At 28.5% G+C, this 14,998-nt stretch overlaps 1 protein-coding gene across 1 annotated transcript; it reads left to right on the top strand.

Annotated features, from left to right (window-relative positions):
* The first annotated feature begins 12,333 nt into the window (after window positions 1–12,333).
* On the top strand, window positions 12,334–12,813 carry LOC131064083 (polyubiquitin-like). Its single transcript, XM_057998110.1, has one exon. The coding sequence runs from the start codon at window positions 12,334–12,336 to the stop codon at window positions 12,811–12,813; it is 480 nt and encodes a 159-aa protein (XP_057854093.1).
* Window positions 12,814–14,998: the final 2,185 nt, after the last annotated feature.

Genomic DNA, 14,998 nt, shown 5'->3' with positions numbered 1-14,998 from the left:
CAAAGTACCCGAGCCAGTTATCCAAGAATTGGGTTGTGAAGCAACATCATCTAGGGTCTTACCCTTTCCTTTCCCCTTACTCTTATCTGTGTCCTTAGAAGATCCTTCTGATGAACTCTACTTGACTGAATCAAGAACCTTGATATTATTATTTTCAAGAAGATTTGAAAGCTGATCAATTTTTTTCTTGAAACACTTATATTCATCATGATCGGGCCTCTTCCAATAAAAATGCTTGAAATTCTCCTTTTTAGGTTTTTCATCTTTTGATGAAGAGGTCTGATTATCTATTTTTGAAGTAGCAAATTTTGGATCTTTTTTCTTCTCTCCTTGGTTCTTTTGTTTCTTATCTTTCTTACTAGACCCTTATTGTTCTTTTGTGCCTTGATTTATAGCTAAGGTATGTGACTTAGAGGGTTTTATTCTACCCATTTGAGCCAATTTATCTTTCTCCCTAGTGAGTTTTGTAGAATATTTATCTAGAGAAGGCATTTTGAATGTGATACCTAGGGCACATTTTGTAGCATAGAATGTAGAAATAAACACTAAATAGTTAGGACCAAGCTTAGAAATAATACTCAAGATGATCAATTGCTTATCATATTTCTTAGTTCCACACTATTCCAATTGCAATCTTGTAGACTTAAGTTTAGTGAAGAAGTCTTTTATAGTATCAAAATTTGTTGGATTCAACCCTATGAGTTCATTCTCCAACTGATGACCTCTTAGCTCATCTTTCTTACTGAAGAGGTTTCCCAAAGTGGTCCACACTGCATTTGGTGTAGTGGTAGATTCAATATAAAAAATAAGATCAGGAGAGACTGACATACATAGAGTACCAAAAGCTTCATCACATTTATTAAACCATTTAATCTTTTCTACAGCATCTTAAGGTTCAGTTTCAAGTCCCATAGTAACACAATGATATCCATGCCTTTTTAGATATATCCTAATCTTAGATTTCCATTCAAAGAAATTATATGGTGTAAAAAATGGAGCTGTAGATGCATCAATAATAGGAGAAAAAGAGATTGCAAAGGATAAGGAAAACTACAAGAAGGAATACACAAGAGAAACCCCCCCTTTTCACTAGTCTCAGAATTTACCCTCCTCCCCCAAATATTACAAGGTTCACACTTTATAATTATAGTGTTTACAAGGGTTTTTATCAAATTATAATTATTTTAAGGCTCCAATGGCCAAAAAATAGAAATTTTTAATACAAATAATTTGAGAAAAGATTTGAAAAAATTAGCCTTATAGCTAATCAATTCATCTCAATGCCTTTCCAACAACTATTAGTTTTTGAAAAATAGAGTTGTGAGGGAAAGATATGATCAGTTAAAGACAAAATAAGAAGTTGATACAACTTGCAATATATAATAAAAAAGGGAAGAATTTATCAGTTAGACCTTCAATAATGCAGAGTGCTCATTTCCATATTTCTATCAAGTATTCGTTTGCAAAAATCCAATGCCCGAGGAAAAAGTTATGCAACTTTTAAGAAAGGTTGTTGAATTTGCCTGCTGGAAAAACATCTTAGGACCTGTTCAAGCTCGATTTCTATATAAAATATTAATCTTCTAGGAACACCATAAAAAACCCTAAAGTTTTTTGGTGTTGGGAAGACAACCCAAAAATAATATTTCCTAAAAATAAAGAAAAGTTGCAATACTAAAGCCGAAATGAAAATAGCTCCAATAAAAACATTTTACTCTAATTTTTTTTACTGTGTCCTCCAAACTCTGGTTCTGGTGAAGTAAAATTCACTTTTGACTTTCTCAAGCTTTCTAAACACTTTGGAAATGCTTATTAAGATTCCAATATTGCCAAAAAGTTGCAATCACCCAAATCTTATAAGAACACATACATATAAACTAGATTTAAGTAGAAGCTATTTTTCATTAAATTGTTCTGATTCTCTAGGTCACACAAGAATGAGGGAGAAGAGCATACCTGGTTTTTAAGAAAAAAATTAGCTATCTAAAAGTATCAAATCTCTCAAATAAATCAGATTAACAATGAGCTATACCAGACAACATGTCTTTGATACCATGTTAGATTCTGCAAGAAGCGAGAACCAATCTAGGATCTGATGTTGATCTAGATCACATGCAACTCTCAAAGCAAAAGATAATCAAACATCAAAATCGCTGAATGAATATAATTCTTATATGAGAAAAAAAATAGAGACAAAGAAGAGAATTTGGAGAACACTCTCACTGAGCTATCAGTAAAGTAGTGAAGGTGAGAATATATTGCTTATTATATAGAAAAATATAAGCATATACAACAAAGGGGTGCATTAACTCCTCTTCCTCATAAAAAGAGGGAGGTCCTACCTTCTTGGTCAATTCCAAAACATGTGGCATAACCTCCTTACATGAAGACATAAAAGCAGTTAATAAAGTCAGTACATAGCCAAAAGAGGGTGAGAAACTCAACTACACCATAAACCACTTAGGAAATGAAAAAATATGTTAATCTTAGAGGATTTGGTTAATACTGAGAGGGAGGGTGAATCAATATTAACAATAAGTTGAATTCATAAACTTAGATGCATAAAAATTTCACCAAATCAAATATAGATCAACATTAGAGTCACTTACTAGTACCGATATCCACTATTAAACATCTACTAAATAGATATATTAATGTTACACATAAACTGCTCATTAACCATGCATAAATTGAAAGTAAAGAAAACCATCACATCAAAAACATTCACCATATGAAAACCATGATTTTCATGTGGAAACCCAAATAGGGAAAAACGACGGTGGGAATTGCTACCCACAAATATTTTGCACTCTTTTGGAATGCAGCCTATTAGCAGCCAAGCCCAGTTAGAAGCTTACAATGCTGGGCTGTTAGGAGAAGACCATGTTAGGACTCACCAAGTTAAGGGATTTACCTCAACCCTATTAGGAGCTTTCATCTATTATGATCAACCTCACAAGAGGATTTAGAGCCCAGATATTGAGTCACCCTATTAGGGGATTTTACAATGTGAGGCCTATTAGGACATACCTAGTTAAGCAAATGTTTATTGTAGTGTCCATTTTCCATCATGTTAAACACATCTAAGATAATTAACAAGTTTCCATAGATTTTTATAATATATTATTATTAATCATAATATTACATTAATTAGTATAATATCTCATTAATTACTATTATTATGTTGAAAATAAAAAGACTAGACTATTGCTATCTTTGTAATTAACAACTTTCTTTTAAAAAAATTAAGAAAAAGATAAATTTATATTTATAATTGAACGATTGAGAGCCCATTAAAAAATAGAAACCTACCCATTTGCGGGGAAGGTAGGAAAAAATAATCTACAATAAAAATAACAAGAGAATCAATCACGTACATATCTCCATTGAACACGTGTAGGAACAATCTATTCTCTTTTAGCAGAAACAATTTGGTCTTCTCTGCAAACAAAATTTCTATTTTATCCACTAAGACTAATAACCAGTAAATTATCATAGGTTTCCTTTTGAAAATTATTGATTTTCAACTATCTATTTTGTGGATATTATGTAATCATGAAATTTCTCATGCAAGTTTACCATTACAGTTTCTATCACATTTTGTATGCTTAAATTGATGTCCATACACACATTGAATATTGACACCAAAAAAAAAGGTTTGTAGTTCGATTTTATTCTATCTCAAAAGCACATGAATCCTCAGCCGGCTAGAGCAGGCAAGATCTACATGGTTGAATTTGTCTTCCAAATATTTTGCATGGCCAGTGAAATTTTTTATAATAAATATCGATATAGATATAAATTTCATAAATATATTATGAAAATCTATAAGTGCTCCAATTTTTATAAAATCTACATATATATATAAATTTAATAAATTTTAGAGATTTTTTTTTTTTTTTATTTGATGCAAAATGTGTTTTTGCAACCTTGTGTCATACATTTCATCTTTAGGTTTAAAGTTTTGCATGCATACCAAACCTGTAATGATAGCATAATTTTATTTTATATTTGTCTTAGATTTGGACTTTTTTCTCCCAATTTTGGTTTTTTTAGTTTATTTACTTTTTCATTTAAGAAAGAATTAGAATTAAAGCTTGAAGAATATTTTTAGAAACCACATCTTTTACATTTCATACATGCATAATGATTGGTTTGGAAGGTTTTGCATTATGATTATGCGATTTTGAATTCCTTTGTGCATTAGAAAGTTAGATACATCTACAATGATTTCTTCAAGTCCTGATATTATTTTGTATAGATTTATTGCTATTTCTTCATGTCTTGATATTATTTTGTATAGATTGTTGCTATATTTCTACGGGGAAGGGTTTTTGTGCATTCATATTCATGTTTAAGTCTGCAATGGCTATTTCATAACACAATTTTCTATCTTTGTATTTGAAGGGATTTTTAAATTCAAATATATTTTAAAATGTTTATAACTTATGAATGTATTTATTTTTTATGACTGTTTAATAAATTGTTAGTGATAATATAAATTTGTTATCTTCTTACAATTTTTAGTGTAAATCTATTTCAATTTATTCTTATGAAACTATAATTGATTGAAACATCATATATTTAGTAAAATTAGATTGTATTTCTTTAAATATTTATGAAATTAAATATTATTAATTTACATTTAAAAAAATAAAAAATAAATATAATAAAAACTTGTCTTTAAATTTTTTTGGATTAGATATCATATAAAATTTACATAGTATCAAGAATGACTGAGTTTCACAGTATCAAGGCACCAAAAGAGGGTGCATACACAAAAAATATACAGTTCTAGAAGTCTAGGAACTAGGAAAAATAGATTTCAGATTCTGGTGCAAGGTTGGCTCCCAATGGAGGGATCCATTCCACCCATCCTAGGTTTTTGTCCTGCCATACTTCCACTCAACCATCAAGTATGTCCTATTTGTGGGGGTGTGAAGTGTGCTCATGGAACAGGTCAGCTTCCTCTCGAGATATATCCATGTGTAGGTGTATATGGTCCATCTGTCTCATGAAGGCCATGAGTGCTTGTTCAAATGCAACCTTTCTCAGTTCATCTCTTTCCCAATTGAAGCCATGAGACAACTCTCAGATGTATACAGTGGTGGCACCTTCCTTTATCCATCTATTAAAACTTGTCTCGATCCAGCTTTATTACCACAGTTACTTGCATCGAAACAGTATAAAACATGAGTCTCCTAAGAGACTCAGTGAGGTGCCTGGTGTTGTTATTAAAGGCATCCCTTAATGTAGCCTAACACAAGACTAGAATATATTTGTGGTTTTCCTACAACCCTTAATGTAGCCTAAAACAACATTTATGATTTCAACAAAATTAGATTCCAGATTAAGGCGGAACAAACTCCATATTTCTTTTGTAAAGTGACTTGTCTTTAAATTTAGATTTAGAATATGAAATTATTTTAATGGAAATTAAAGATTAGAAAGTTTTTTCAAATTATATATTTATACCACAATCAATATTTAATTATTAAATATTTGACTCAAAATTATTCATTTAAAAATTAGAATTTAGTATCATTTTAGAATATAAATGATTTGCATGTAAAAAAGTAAAAGATAAAATACAAAGTTCCTTTAAATATAGGTTTTAGTCTTTTAACTTATATAAAATTATAATTAAAGTGATTATAAATATAAAAAGAAAATATTAAAAAGTTACTTTTAAATTAAGGTTTAATTGAATTTATTAGAATTTAGTTTTATATGAAATGATTTGCATGAAAAAAAAAATTAAAAATCGAATAGTAAACCAGATTGAACCCTAACCTCATTAAATGAACTAAATTTTAAACCCTAACAATTTAGTTTTTTAAATTTTTAAAAATTATTTAAACTGAATCTAAATCATAAACCAAATTAAACTCTAACACTAAACCAAATTTAAGTCTAAACCTAAATCAAATTAAAAATATCCATGTCTTTGTCTATGTACTAAATAAAATAACTCTATATCATTTTTAAATTCCTTTTATACTAGATGTCTATGTAACATTAATCTTAACAATATTACAAAAGATTAGTTAAAATCACATTGATACAAAAAAAAGGTAATAGAAAAGTTTTTAAAAGATGGGATGAAAAACATTAAAAAATAACGCTTATTCTTAGTGAAAATACAATTTTCTAATTGCCATAAATTTTAGTGTCTAGTTTAAAGGGAGAAAACATCCGAATGAAGATTGGAAATAGCATTTGAGACATTAGAAAAATATACAAAAAATCAAACATATATATCTAATATATCACAAATTCATACATATATATCTAATAAATCACGTACACTTCTGATATTTCATAGTATAACTAACACATTTGTTTGTATTTCCTATTTTAGTAATTCCAAAGTTTCCTTCAACATCCATGTCTAAAAAATACAAAAATAGCTTGCAGAGATAGATATTTAACATGACTATCAAAAGATACCATACTATGTAGAACGACACATAGTTTGTAAGCAAATATAGATTGACAACCTGTTCTTTCCAAATATTTAGTAATAAAATATATTGCAAATTATGTAGCAAGAGAATATAAAAGCTTATAATCATACAACCAAATGTTGATGTGCCTATAAAACATGAATAATCCTATTGATTTGGTTGCATGAGCATATAGAAGACATATAATAAAGATATTTATATAAAGCCACATTGGAGCTCAAGAAACATGTCACATGTTGCTATAACTTCTATTAGTAGAGAGTAGTATAATATTTGTTAATCTAAATATTTCACATGAAGTATTAAAACCTGTAGATATACATACTGAAGAGAACAATGAGGAACAAACGATAAATCTCATTCATGGATATAAAACAAGGCCTCCTTCTATGCAAGATTTCTCATTGATTGATTTAGCTAGATCATGGATATATTATCTTAATTAAAGAAGAGACGATAAATGAGAACCAAGAGAAAATACATCTATTGTCAAAGTTTTCCCTAGGTTTGTATCCATTTCTCTATGTGAGTCAGATAAATGGAATGACTTTTGTTTATTAGAGTTTTTATTGTATAACATATTATGTGACATAGAAAGAGATATTGGTCATGATTAAGACTCCATAATAACAAAGTGGAAATCATTCAACTACAATCCTTGGCATGTAGAATGAACAACAACTATAGAAAAGGTTGAAAATACCACATATTCTAAATTTGAAGATGATGAACCTATTCAAAGAAATACCATAGAATGTGAATGAGATATTATATTTAGAATACATCATGGTCAAAATATACAAGTTTCTAAAATAGATATGTTGGGTAGAAGAGACATTGATAGACAAAGAAATTAGTCTTATAAATAACAAGGTGAAGAGTACACGATTACAGAAATTAATTTCCTAAGCAACATGAGAGATCATATATGTCTCACACATGAGAATGTACCATACTGCATCAACTACACAAACCTTGGTGCTAAGCAATTAAAATAAAACAACATAATTATGACACATTACCATACAAATCAAAATGGAGAGCCATTATTGATGATAATACAAGGAACAATAGGAACAAGAAAGTCATATTTAATTGGTGTCATTAGTCAATCTCTTCAAAATATAACATTCCCATATTGTTTTCCCCTTTTATTACTTGCACTAGTAGGAGTTGCAACATTCAATATAGGAGCTTATACAATTCATTCAAAATTGCAAATCCCAATATGAGATTTTTCTCAACTAGAAGGAACAAGACTTCCAAGTTTTCAAGAAATGATAGCACATATCAAATATATTGATTGATGAAATAAGATTTATTGGCCAAAACATGTTGAAAAAAATAGATTCTTAATTTTGATAAGCATTCCTATAAAATGCACATAGAAGCTTTGTAGGTACATGTTTCATTATGACTAATGAAAAGAACTATTTTATATGATATGTAATATAATTCATACCTATGAAACTTTTACAATATTAATATATAGTGTTTTAAAAAAAATTGTCAATCATCTTTCAGGAATATCTATGATTTTGGTTGGAGATTTGGGTCAGTTGCCTCTAATCAATGATAAATCAATATATGATAGCAACAAATGAGAAAAGTTACTATGGGAGGAATTCAAAATTGTGATTACATTAGATAAAAAAAGTTAGACAAGATTCTCTACAAACAAAGAAGTTCCCCACTTGAACCACCAACATATGTGATGGTTGAGTTTGATAATTATTCAGGAAGACCATTTGAAGATAACCATCCAAAAACAATTCCAATAAAAACAATGCAAAGGGAAATAACATATCAATTATCATTAGGATTAGCATGAGCATTGACAATACATAACTCTCAAGGATTGACTCATTCAAAAGTCATAGTTAATATAAGACTGAGAGAAATAATGAGATTGACGTTTGTTGCAATATCTCATGTAAAATCTCTAGAAGATTTAGGAATAATGGTGGCATTCACATATGTGAATTATGAAAAAGGCTAGACAACTTGCCAAGAGTAAAGCTGAAGAAAATAGATTGTAAATTTTAGAACACAATTGATGTAATATATTTTTCTCCAAATTTCTTCCATGACTTTTAAGTTTACTAACATAAAGATCATACCTAATAGCACTTTCTCAAAACATTATATCTAAAAAACTCATCCATTCCATTGTGAATAGATAAAATAACAATTCAAAAATCTCAAAAATTAATGTAATATTTTTTTCTTCAAATTTTCGTCCATGACTTTTATGTTTTCTAATATGAAAAAAACTAAAACTATATGAAAAAAATTATCATTAATAAATTTCTTATTTCTATCACAATAATGATTTCTAACATTTAATATATAATAATATTATTTCACAATTTCTATGAAAGAAACTTTAATTAAAAATAGTTTAACATTGACAAAAATCAAGTTTATTTTATTATTTCCATTTCACAACTCACATCATTTTACAAATAAAATTCATGTAACCATGCATCATTTTGTTGGTTATGATAAAGAGAAATGCTATATATATGTTGTTCTATTATATTTCCTATTTGATTGTATGCATTTACTTCATGTGACCTTACATCATTTATTTTGTTATGATAAAGAGAAATGCTAAATATATTTTTCTCTATTCTATTTACTATTTAACTCCATACATTTACTTCAAATGAAGAAAACTCTATAAATTTATCTAATTAAATCAACTTAACATATATTTACTTCAAGTTTAAAATATTTATCTTCTACAAAATCTAATAACAATTTCCATGGAGGTGAGAAAGATGTCATGCAATGCACATGCATGGGCATCCAATAGGTTGACAAAGTATCACTACCATCTCCCATTCAATGTCATGCTTTGTATATAGAGGAATTAAGTGTTCGCTATGGTTGAAAAAAAATGGTAAATAGAATTGACAAAAATGGACCAAAGAATTGTCAAAGAAAAATTGAGGAATATGCTTTATACTTTAACTTCCTCTATGGTTCCGTGGGCAAAATGAATAGATGTAAAATTTTATAATCTACAAATTGACATAAATCCTTTGAGAGATTTATCTTGCTAATGTATCTAGAAGGTCACTATTGTGCCAACAATGACAGTAAAAAACACAACCTATCCTATGCCAACAATGACAATAAAAAACACAATCTATCCTAACAACTCAGTATGAAGTTCATGATATTTCTTAAGAGACAATCACAGATTAGTTATCACACATGACCACTTGAAAGGTTTCTTGCTACTCTTAAGTCTAATTAATCCATTAGATTCATAGTGCATTAGGTCATGCCATCACATTCATACTATGGGATACCTAAAAATTTTGAAAAACTATTTACACATTGTATCTATGACTAAATTCAATGCTTATAATACAGTATAGATGTTGTTTAACTATTGCATAAATGATTCCAAATTTTTAATTTGTATTGTATTTATAAATGTTGTTGTCATAATTCTAAAAAGTGTCTCATTTTGATTCGCAATAATTCAAATATAATCAAAATTAAATTAAAAACATCATCTATCATTGAATTTATTTACATCTCATACTTGATCATTGAATATATAAATAATATTTATTTTCAAACTTGATATTGCTCGACATGCTTTACTTTTAAATGGGATCCAAGCAAACTATCCACCTTTGGATAAACTTTTCTATTATTGTCTTAACAATCAACTTTATCAATTGTTATTTAATTTTCAGTTAATTTAGAAACTTCTCTCCCGTCATTAGTCAATGCTATCTTTGAATAAAAAGTTTTACCCTCACATTTATCTATTAATTAAATAAAAATATTCATTATTATTATCTTATTAATTTAAAATGGAAAATTTCTAATATCTTTTTAACTAACTACCTAATAAGTCTTGTTAATTGGGGTCTTCCTTCTCATCTCTTAGTCACTTTTTAGGAAATTCTTTAAATACATTCACTTCATTGATTTCATCAATCTATATTCTTAATGCAATTACATTCTCTAAAAATATCTTATTAAGATTGATAAATACGAATTAATATTTCATTTATGCTTTATTCTTTATGCTTTCAATTCAATGTTTTCATCAGAAAAAATAACATACTCTTTAGATACATTTCTAATTTATTGAACCATACTAAAAACAATGTTTATTTCAAATATTTTTAACAATTTTAAATAAAAATTTAATAAATAAATTTAAAAAAAAGATAATTTAAAGAAATAAAAGTCCAAAATTAATATTTTCTTAAAGCCATCTAAATATTTTTAAAACACTAAATAACCTTTTCCCTTAAAAATTTTAAACAACATTAAATAAAAATAAATAAAAACGTAAAACTATAAAATGATAATAATTAAAAAATGATAGAAAATATCTTATTGGTTGTCTACTTGTGCTTTATCCCTTCCTCATAATTTTCATTTCTTTCTAAATAATTATACATTGTCTATAAATATCACCTCTTTGTAAAGACTTTTCAATCTAGCATAGGCATGGTATTGTCGGAGGCTTTTTAACGAGATGTTTGTTGAAGGCTTTTCCTTATAAGTAGGTAATCTCATATAAAATGTTATGTTGGAAAACGTTTAAAATAGAGTGATTATGTTGTGAAATTGTTGGTGAAGGATTTTCATTACAGATAGGTAATCTCTCTTAAAATATTGTGTACTTTTATTTTGTTGAGTTTTTTTTAGTTTAGTTTGTTTGTTTTTTTGTTTTTTTTGATAGTGGTAAAAACAAGAGATTAGGGTTTCTGTTTTGTATTTTATTTTTACACGATGTTTGTTGAAGGCTTTTCATTACAAATAGGTAATCTTTTTAAAAATATTTTGTATTTTTATTTTGTTAAGTTTTCAATTTTTTTTTGGATACTAATAAAAACAAGAGATTAAGGTTTTTGTTTTTCTCATCAATCATGATAAAGTTTACATTTCATGATATCACCTCTTTGTAAAGACTTTTCACTATCATTATATACCACACATAATTGGTGAAGGCTTGTCATTACAGGTATGTAGTCTCTTTTAAAATATTTTTAGTTTTTTATTTTGTTGGAATTTACATTCTTGTTGGATAAAGGTGAAAATAAGGTGATTAGGTTTTTTATTCTCATCAATCATAATAAGTTTGTATTTCATTGTAAGGATTTTGTTATAATTTCTTTTCTTTGAGAAAGAAAAGATAATTTAATCTGATGCTACTCTCTCAACAACTTCTTGTTATTATTATACAAAATCTCAACAATGATACTATTCAATTTCAAATGTCTTTTTGAATTAATATTGGCTTGAATTAGTAGTTTGCATTCATTTCCTTAAAGTCAATAGTTTAAATTTTTAAGTTAAATTAGGATAGGGTCTCATGAATTTCGTAGTGTGGTTTAGCTTAAAAATTTGTATTCTTTAGATCACTTCTTCCTTAAAAGGAGAACTTAAAACCCACCTCATGTGACCCCTGCCTTAGAATACAAAATTCATGAAACTGTGAGCTTTAAATTATTCCTAAAAATTCTTAATTTTATTTACATAATAAATCAAATTAATTCGTCCTCTATTTTAGGTCTTTCGTGAATATTGAATGACTTTGTTTGTTGCTGTAAGTGTTTATTAATCGATTGAAAGAAATAAGATTTGTTTTAGATTTTTTATTTGTAAGAAGCCTGGTTTAATTCCTTTTCTTTTCAAGTCCTTCCAGATCTTCCTTGGTAAACTCCAATATAATTCAATTATCTCTTTCTATTTTCACCACAAATGCACAGCACAGTGTTTTGTTTAAATTCAACATAATTGAAAATTTCTGTCATGGTGTGTCTATGTGCTGATGATTCTTGATCGTTTTGCAGGTTATTTATAAGCTGTACTATTTTTCTCGAAGATGTGGAATATCTGTGTTAGACCTATTATTGATGTAAATGCGACTCGGTGGAGTAGAAACATTACCCTACGAGTGGAAAGGAAGGACAAAATTGAGAGTGTGAAGGCAAAGATTGAGGACAGGATTGGAATTTCCCGAGACGAGATAACGCTTTTCCGTTATGATGGATATTCTCCTCTCGACGATAGACGCAGTCTTGCGTATTACAACTTCCGAAACTTATCCAGAATCTCTTATAATTGCGGGAGACCAGACGGAATGCTAATCTTGCTTGAAGACTTTGAAGTCGAAAGCTCAGACACAATTGACAATGTGAAGGCGAAGATTGAGGAAAAGAAGGGAATTCCCCCTGACAACCAGACGCTCATGTTTGGTAATAAGGTGCTCGAAAATGGTAAAACCTTAGCGGACTACAACATTCGGAGGAATTTCTTCATCCGTATTATGCCCCATAACGAAACTGGTTCACAGAATGCCTGAACGCAGGTTTTCCATATTTATGGTTCTCATTTGGTCTAGTGATCACATGAGAACCATAAATATGATCTGGAATAAGAAACAAGTCTTAGTTCATGTTTTATTGGATGATAGTTGAGTCTGTAAAAGTCAGAACTGGTGTCTTGGCATGCTACACTAATATTATAATAAGATTTTATAAATAGATCTAGTTAGTTGATCTAATGTTCTCGTCTTGAAAGAGTTAGCGCAGGAGATATGATATGTATGGTACTTATAGCCTTTTTTAAATACTATTGAAAAATAATTTTATTTTCACCCATCTAAAAACAATTTATGTACTACTATAATCAGTTTGTTCAGACAGTTTTATTCTTATTTTGTTAGTTTTGAATATTACAAAACACATCCAATCTTAGATTCAAATCCAAACACTGTAAGTGACAAAAGGAGAACTCTTTTTTGTATAATGTAATAAGCAACATTATAATACTCTGTTATAAGAATCTCCTGAGATTATGTTCTATTGCGGACATCCATAGAATCTATTGAGATTAGTAGATAAACTATCTGCTTAGAGGCAACTATTAGATGTTGGATTAGAGACTACCAGGATGCCCATAATTCACAAGTGACTCGTAACAAAATCACAATTGCAAGAACAAGGATAGAAAACGTATTCATAAACATAGCTGGGTTAAATATTTTTTATCTACACCCTAAAATTGGCAGGGTGAAATTTCAAGATTAACTTTCTGGGGTTGTGCTTTGCCTTGCTGTACATTGATGTTTTCCTCGCCTCAATTGAAGAAAGTGATTTCTCTTTTCATTGGTAGCATGCTATCCTAATGGAGCTTGTAGATTATAGATGGCTACCATACAAAAGTTTTGTAAAAACTACATGAACAGATTGATCTACTTATGGAGGTCATCTGGCAACAAATCCATAGTCAAATGGTGATATGTAAAAAAATTTGCTAGATTCAATCTGTTAAATATAAGGTTGTTGGACTTGTTTCAAAGGCTAAAATTCATATACGCCTTTGCCATAGTACTGCTAGAATTTTCAGAGAACCTACCGAAAAGTCGTATTAACACCTACCGTGTAACTGTTCTTTTAGTTTACAAGTGTTCTATAGTAACAGAATTCTTCGATTACAAATGAAAAAGAGCTGAATTTGCAATAACTGCAATTACTACCTGCGATGTCTGTTGGAACAATCTTTTTGAGCCATATGATCCTCATTGCATACTATTTGCACAAACCCAGAAACAACTTTTGTTAAAATATCTCTTGGGGTAATCATTATGTCCGGTTGAGCAAATAAGCTTAAAAAATGCAGTATTCGAAACAATGAAAATCCAAGCTTAAATGCAGTAAGCTAAAGAGAGATACAAATAGTGAACCTTTCGAAACTACATGATGAATTTTACTCAACTTTATTTTGGACATTATACCTGATTCAATCCGGCACACGAAATGCATTTTATCGTATGCTTTTGCCCTCTTCCTTTCAATGTGACTCAATTTCTATCCATAATGGTGTTAATTATCTGACTGAGAATTTTCAAGTCCATAGGTAGCATTTGGGATGAGATTTGAAATTGTTTTACACAATTGAACTTTCAGTGTCGCTAAATCTCATGTCTGTTGCTGAGAAAACTAAAATAACAATTTAAGTGTTAAAATATGCATCGCCACAAAAATTGTAAGAATACTTTTGAAGCCGCTATCATACCATGTGGAATCATTTTGTTTGAATTTTGCTTATCTCCTGCTGTTTGTTTGTTTAAGATGATGATGAGGGTCTTTTAAGTTATTAACCATTTGTAAAAACTTACTAAAGGTAACTCAATATAATATTCTAATTTATTATACTATTATATATTATTTAATAAAATTTATTATGAAAATATAAATTAATTTAGAAGATTTGAAAAAGATAAAATACAATTATTTCTAATTTTTTAAATATTTAAAATGAATTTTTAAAATAGATTATATATTTAATATGAATTTAAAAACATAATAAATTAAAGTTTAAAGACATTAAATATGAATTCAAGACTTGTCATAATAAATAAAATTAATTTTTTTTTTTTTTTTGTATTAAGTATCATAGAATATCATTAAAAAAATCAGCAGACCAGGCTGGAAAACACATGGCAACTAGCAGATAGATCTCATAGTATCAAAAAATAAAAAACC

The sequence above is a fragment of the Cryptomeria japonica genome, chromosome 5 (assembly GCF_030272615.1).
Source record: "Cryptomeria japonica chromosome 5, Sugi_1.0, whole genome shotgun sequence".
NCBI lineage: Eukaryota > Viridiplantae > Streptophyta > Pinopsida > Cupressales > Cupressaceae > Cryptomeria > Cryptomeria japonica.
The sequence above is the reverse complement of the archived record's forward strand: the minus strand, read 5'-3'. Positions and strand labels throughout refer to the sequence as shown.

What these genes read in the sequence shown, in the direction of transcription:
- LOC131064083 (XM_057998110.1), top strand. Translation starts at nt 12,334, where the DNA reads ATGTGGAATATCTGTGTTAGACCTATTATTGATGTAAATGCGACTCGG.